We start from the raw sequence: 7580 nt of genomic DNA, 5'->3' as shown, positions 1-7580 counted from the left end.
TCACAGAAGACATCATGTCTGAAGTTTATACAAAATTATGAATAGGAGTTCATCAGATGTCTAAGGAAACAAGAGCTTTCCAGAAAAAGGGCTCATACATTAGTGAGTAACCCCTTCCCCACCCCACCCCTCCCCATTTGAGTTTTTTCTTGGGTAAGAGATTGTATCTGTATAGGGCTCTGCCAAAATACAAATAAGTTCCCTGGGAGGGTATTATGCTTTTGTAGCAGCAGTTTCAGAGGAATATACTGGGTGAGTTTTATCAAAGGAAGAGAAGAAAACCAGAGCACTTAGCTCTGGGAGGTCAAACTCCACCCTACCCCTACTTCTACCCCATTTGGAGCTGAAATGGTGCTCCTGGGTAGCCAAAGGGCTCCAGAAGGAAGGAAAGTGGTGCTTGAGGAAGGAAGTGATGGGTCGGAGGAGGAGAAACAGGACCCAAAACAGACTCTGGAGACAAACATTACCTCTCCAGCCAGGCTGGCTTTGACAAAATGGCTTTTCTCTTGTTTAGATGTGAGATGACCAATAATTTGACCATTTCCAATCATTACCATGTTTGAAATGAGCAACAAGCAAAACAAAAAAATGTGATAGTGACAATATGATGTGTCGTATTTACTGAGAGCTCATTGTGTACTTTACATGCAATTTTTCCTTTAAACCTTTTCACCAGCTGGTGAAATAGGTGTGATCTTTAACATCTTCATTTTGCAGAGGAAGGAACAGAAAAGGGGTGAAGTCACTTGTTCGTGGCCATTGAGCTGATAGGGGCAGGTGCTGGATCTCAGTCCAGGCTCTTAACCGCTAGCTGTGCTGCTTCTCTGCTGCTGGAAAATTCAAGCCTGAAATTTGGGCATAATCTTATCTTCTGTGAGTTTCCCTTCCTGGCATTTTGGGCAAAACAATTCTTGTGTTGGACTGTCCTGCACAGTAGTACCACAGGTCCTGCTCACTAACTGCCAGGCACTCTCCAGCCACTGTGACCACCTAAGATGTCCTCACATGCCCATTTTCCCAGAGTCCTCCAGGAGTACCCTACTGGCTAAGAATGATGCTAGGCTCATAAGAGAGAACTGGAGCAGATAAAATTTACAAATCTGACCATTGGCAAGAGCTTGGGATAACCTGCTAATTCCGGGCAAGTTTTTCAAGTTCTCCAAGCCTACAGCAGGATAGTGAAATTGGTTCTCCAGATTCCAATTCCAGGATTTTGGTGAGAAGCCAACAGGTTCCTCTTATTTCGAGAATGCTTCAAAATAATTGAAGTAGAATGTTGTGCCAGATATAAAGAAGAGTAAGAAAGAGCTCCTGCCCACAAGGAACTCACAGTATAGCAAGGCAAGTGAGGTCCTCAACTGACCCTCATGCGATGAAGTGATGTAGAGCTTCCCTCTTCTCAAAGTGTGGCACCAAGGCTGAGAACATCGGCATCAGTGGATGTTAGAAATATAGAATCTCAGGCTCCATCCCAGGCCTACTGAATAAGAATCTGTCTTTTAACAAGATCCCCAGGTAGGTTGGATGCACTTTTTTTTTTTTGAGATAGGGTCTTACTTTGTTGCCCAGGCTGGAGTGCAAGTGGCATGATCATGGCTCAATGCACCCATGACCTGCAAGGCTCAAGCAATCCTCCCACCTCAGCCTCCCTAGTAGCTGGGATGATAGGTGCTCACCACCGTACCCAGCTAATCATTGTAGTTTTTATAGAGATGGGATTTCGCCGTGTTGCCCCGGCTGGTCTTGAACTCCTGGGCTCAAGTGATCCAGCTGGCTCGGCCTCCTAAAGTGCTGGATGCCAGGTGTGGGCCATTGTGCCCGGCCTGGATGCACATTTAAATATAAAGATCTCTGGTTATAGAGCACATAGGAGAAAATAACTAAGTTTGTTGCAGTGATCAGAGAAATCTTCCAGAGAAGAGAACACTAGACCTTGAAAAAACAAGTAGGCTTTTTTTTTTTTTTTTGAGATGGAGTCTCGCTCTGTCGCCCAGGCTGGAGTGCAGTGGCACTATCTCGGCTCACTGCAAGCTCCGCCTCCCGGATTCACATCGTTCTCCTGCCTCAGCCTCCCAAGTAGCTAGGACTAAAGGTGCCCGCCACCACGCCCGGCTAAGTTTTGTATTTTTAGTAGAGATGGGATTTCACCAAGTTAGCCAGGATGGTCTCGATCTCCTGACCTCGTGATCCGCCTGCCTTGGCCTCCCAAAGTGCTGGGATTACAGGCATGAGCTACCGCGCCTGGCCACAAGTTGGCTTTTTTAGTAGGCAGAGAGAGAAGAGAATAAGAGCCTACTAGTTAGGAACATAGAAGTTTTCCCCTTGGAATTATTTATTGGTTTGAGACACCAAAAGGGATAAAGATTTATGTGTAGTCAGGGAAACAAGAGTCTTTGGGTACTCACGTTCATGTCTGATAATAATATTAATTCAGTTTGACAAATATTGTTAAGCAACAATTATTCATTATCACTCAACATATGGATGTTCCTGGTATGTGGTTGAACAATGAACGTAACAGATATATCCTTTCCCTGAGTACTGAGTCCAGGTTAGAATCCTGGGAAAACCATGTATCAACTGTGTAAACCTGGGACATTATTTACCCTCTCCTTTTCTTAGTTTCCACATCTGTAAAGGGGGATCATAGTGGCACCTACCTCATTGGATTTATGTGAGGATTACATGAACAATACACTTAGAGCACAAAAAATAGTAATAGGAGCATACAGAAGTTTATTAAGCACTTTCTGTAATGAGGAATAGTGTGCTCAGAGTAACTAAAATTTTTGAAATAGGTTAAACATTTCTAAAGAACTTTCAAGATTTCCTGGATTACCAAATCTTCTTATATCTCTTCATTGTGTATGAATATTGGTTGAGGTCTTATGTTTCCTGACACCTAATGGCAGAGAACATTAACAAAAGGCTACGTATTGTTCATGATGATGTGTAGTCATGAGCCCGTCCAAAATTTTCCTCTTTAGCTGTTTCATCCGGGCTTGTTCCTTGCTAATGGTGTGACCATGAGCCAGTCATTTAACTCCCCAGGCTTTGGTTTCCTCATCTGTATAACGGGGATAATCAATGTACCTGCACATAGGGCTGCTGTCAGGATTAAGTTAATTTCTGTAACTAAAGTGCTTAGAATAGTGCCTGATCCACATTAAGCAGTTGATAAATCTTAGCTACCATTGTCATCATCATTCTTATTTTGATTATTTCCCTTAGTTAAAGAGCTACCTGGAAGTTAAGCCCAATATAGGGAGGGCATTACTCACATGTCAAGTCAAGGCTAGCTCTCACAGTAGAGTGTCCTTTATGCTCAATTACTTGGCTGTCCCGCCTCTTCTGCCTTGATAGAAACTTGATTTGGTTGGTTTTTAGGCCACATAGAGTGTTGTTAGCCCATACCTGTGATGTGAACAGACAGAAAAATGGGATCTGCATCCTCCAAATAAAAATGAGATCTGCATCCTCTTTCTGTTAAAAATGGCCATTCTCTTGCCACCATCACCCCCAAAACTTTGTCAGACACACTCTGTCTGCAATTTGAGTTTGAATATTCTTTATCAAGTTTATGTCATTAACAATGGTGACTTCTTTAAAAGGGATAGATGGACTAAGTGCATTTATAGAGATGTGCACTTAGTCTTTCAAATATGACAGCTGCCCTAAAACTTCCAGCCAGCCAAATCTCAGATCTTCTATCCTGCTGGGCTGGATATTTTATTGTCTTACCTTTCGCACTCTCTTTTCGTCACTACACAATGTACTATTTCACCATGAGGTGAAAATAGAACACCTGTTGTGAGTCTTTGAGGATTTTGTTCAATGTTTTCTTTTAAAGTCAAACCAGAAACCCCCACTGGCAAAACTACCTGTGTCTCATATTTAAACACAAACTATAAAGTGTCAGGGAAAGAAAAAGTGACTTAACCAATGAAAACGGTGTACTGGGGGCCAGAATCTGTTTTCAAGATTTATGAGCTGAAAGTAAGTCACACTTTAATGAATATTAAATGAAACCCATCTTATTCGTGAAAGACAGGCTATATTTTCTTATGAACATGACCAAGGAATGCCTCTTTTCTGAAACCTGAGTTGTCTCCTTAAAATGATATGCATGTGAACACATTACAATCAATCTTCTGAGAACTAGAAAATATATGATGGTTTGACATTATAAAAATCATTTTTTTCCCCTCTAAAGCATGTCAGAATTTTATGTGTGTGTGGCGGGGGGATGATACAAGTGAAGAACAAGGAAAGAAAGCAATGTCTTATATTTCAACCTATTTTGTCCTTGGTTTGAGTATTTGTGACTTTGAAAACCAGGCCCAAATTTGGTATAAGGGATCAGACATGGGCAATATCTGTCCCTGGTGGCCTCAGTACTTTTTTCTATGCTCCGAATTCTCCTTTGATTTTGGCTGCCACAAAGTGTTCCACCCTCACTCCCCTACCACTCCTACCCCTAAATATCATCAGGAAAAGATTTGACTCTTAGTGTGAATATGATCTTTTTTTTTCAAATCATTTTATCTTTAATAATCTTGCAGTAATTTAAAATATGAGAAAAAAAGTTAAACGTGTTCCCTTTACAGGTGATGCCACCATGATTGCCTCGCACAAGCATGATCGATCACCATGATGAGACTGGAAGCCAAAGAGTATGGCTGGCAAAAAGGCATCAGGGCTCACAGATTGAAGAGTTTGGTTACAGAGTCTCTGAGGGGTAACAGGTGGCAGAAGAGACATCAGTTTAAGGGACCTTCAGAGGACACGGTGCGGTTGCTGGGTCATGAGCACCTTGAAGCATTTCTTGATGGTGATTCAGTGTCAGGAGTATTTGTCATCTGGGGAGAACTGAGCAGGATGGGCTGAGCAGGTCTGTTGTTCCATTGGGTCAAATTTCTCCAGCATATAGACCCGATCTCCCTGCTCACTGAGGTAATACTGAAGGAACATGATCACTCTTAAGCCAGAGGTTCCAATTTCGTCCGCAGCTCCGTCTGTCGCTGTCTGCCTAATATGATCTTTTAGAAGGTCATTTGCATTTAAAATTTTCTAAATGCAGAAGGAAAGGTTGGTGTATTTGGGGGCATTTGGGAGTATGTAAGGAATTAATAGTGTATTGTGGGAGAGGAGAGACAGAGCCTCTTCTCCCAGGGGCACCTGTCACATCTTGTTGTCTGTGCCCCTGCAGATGGGCAGTGCAGTAGCCCTGGAGAAGGAGATGGTACTGTTAGCTTCTCAGTGTTTCTGAAATCATACTAAAATACTAAGTAGGAACCTACCTGTGTGGCCTGGCTGTGTGTAGGAGACAGAGAAACAATCCTAGAAGTGAGGCAAGGCCAGCCTGACAAGGAAGTGAACTGAAATATCTGTTAGAAATACTTCCTCAGGCAGGGAGGGAACCTGTGCAAGAATAGGGGGTGTGGCCAGCCATGAGTGACAGACATTCGTGGACTTCCACATTAGTGCCATATTCAAATTGAGCAGAACTAGAATGCAGAGGTCCCAGGCTTCTAGAGTTGTACTTCCAGAATATAGTCTGAATTTTCTAGAACTATTTAGAAGTTTTTCCTTTTGCTTGTGAAGGGTGATGGCAGGGTATATCAGGCTACAGTCTCCATGTAAGCAAAGGTGTCATTTCTTTTCCAGGTTAAGGTATACTATACTAACTGGTATGACTGTTTGATCCCTAATTTGGGAAATGATACATGTAGTGGTAAAGAAACAGGATTTGGAATCAGACTGAAGATAAATCCCTCTAAGACAGGAATAGCATCCATCTTGTTTGTTGATAACCAAAACCTAGCTTCACTGGTTCGTGGCACAGTGAATATACTCAATAACTATTTTGAATGTTGAGGGGATGAATCAATGGATATATGAATGAATGAACTAACCTGTTTGAAATTCCAGAGCTTCTATATTTGAGACTTATGGCCTTGGGCAGGTTACCCAAGTTCTCTGAGTCTTAGTTTTCTTATTTGTAAAATTGGAAAAATAATACTCAGTTTACAGGGTTGTTATGAGAAATAACGTGATCTAACATATCCATAGCCCTTAGCACAATGCCTTAATAAAGGCAAGCTGTCATAACAGTGATAGCAGCAGTATTAATGTTCATCACTCCGATACTCACAGAATTGTTGTTCAGTGGGGGAGGAGGTGGGTAAAATGTGGACATAGATCCTCACGGCAGCCAATGAGAGATGAACAGAGGAGAATTGTTGTGGAGTGGAGAGTCTGGAGAGGGGTTGTTTTATGAGGTTTAGGTGAGAGACTTGTACATGCCTTGACCTTGATAGAGAAGGTAGACATAGCTGGGGTGAGGCCTTAGCAAAATTGGGTCAATTTGAACCAGTTTCCTTTGGGAAATCACCAGTGTGCCTGGCCTCAAAGCTCAGGCCATTTCTACCACATCATACTACATACTCCTACCTATGTGAAGAAAAGAGGGGGATAAACAAAATGTAGGTCTCTCTCTCTCTCTCTCAGTCTTTCTCTGTGCGCGCGTGTGTGTGTGTGCGTGTGTGTGTGTGTGCATGTGTTAAAGGCCTGGAAGATACTGCCTAGTTGGTAATGGAGACAAAGTTGTTGGGAGGTAGTCAAAAGGAAGGGTTGGTGTTAATCAGAGTAAATTTCTGCCTTTCCCTTCTGGCTGGGCCCAGTCGATGGGAAGCACAGCTGATATGCTGCCATGCTAGGTTTGCTAGCTCATGCTTTCTGGAGGAAAGCAATGATGATTGCCGTCATGCAATCTTACGCTATTTTGCAAGCCAATTTTTATAGCCTTTACAAAGTACTCGTTAAAAGGGAATATATAAAATGCTTGAAGGGAGAACCACGAGAGAAAGTTGGTGCCATGAGTGTATCTTATTAGGTGTGTTCTAACGGGCTAGATATTTTACATACCTTATGTTTCATTTGTACAACCTCTCTCTCCATTTTATAGATGAGGATGCTGAGACTTGGAGAGGCTAAGTAACTTAGTTACTAAGTTGTGCAGTCAAGATTCCAACCCAGATCTTTCTGAATTCTGAAGCTATTCTCTGACCATATTCTATAATGCATGTGAGGATGCAAAGCTAAATGAGCCTTTCACTCTCTGCCTTTATCTTCTCTCTACAGTTATCTTGCATTTTATGGAAGGGCTAGCTCAGTGATGGGAATGGATGTTTTTATGGAAAAGAATCACTTACTGGCCAGGCATGGTGGCTCATGCCTGTAAGCCCAGCACTTAGGGAGGCCGAGGCGGGTGGATCACGAGGTCAGGAGTTCAAGACCAGCCTGGCCAAGTCTCTGCTACAAAAATTAGCCAGGTGTGGTGGGGTGCACCTGGCTGTAATCCCAGCCACTTGGGAGGCTGAGGTAGAGAATTGCTTGAACCCAGGAGGTGGATGTTGCGTCACTGCACTCCAGCCTGGGCGACAGAGCAAGACTCTGTCTCAAAAAAAAAAAAAATCACTTGCTGTTCCAGGAACAATGGTTGTATCTTAATATAATAAGAGGAGTAAACAAGTATTGAATCCTTAGTATGCGCCAGCCATTACACTAAGAGCATTACC

At 42.6% G+C, this 7580-nt stretch overlaps 1 protein-coding gene across 1 annotated transcript; it reads right to left on the bottom strand.

Moving 5' to 3' along the window:
* Positions 1-4776: 4776 nt before the first annotated feature.
* On the bottom strand, positions 4777-4971 carry LOC129009790 (H/ACA ribonucleoprotein complex subunit 3-like). The gene is given in 1 exon segment (XM_054443345.1): positions 4777-4971. A coding segment is annotated over 1 exon segment (195 nt).
* Between the last annotated feature and the right edge of the window lie 2609 nt (positions 4972-7580).

Source organism: Pongo pygmaeus, chromosome 10, assembly GCF_028885625.2.
Source record: "Pongo pygmaeus isolate AG05252 chromosome 10, NHGRI_mPonPyg2-v2.0_pri, whole genome shotgun sequence".
NCBI classification, from domain to species: domain Eukaryota; kingdom Metazoa; phylum Chordata; class Mammalia; order Primates; family Hominidae; genus Pongo; species Pongo pygmaeus.
Note: the sequence above shows the minus strand (reverse complement) of the source record. Positions and strands in the feature narration are given on the sequence as shown.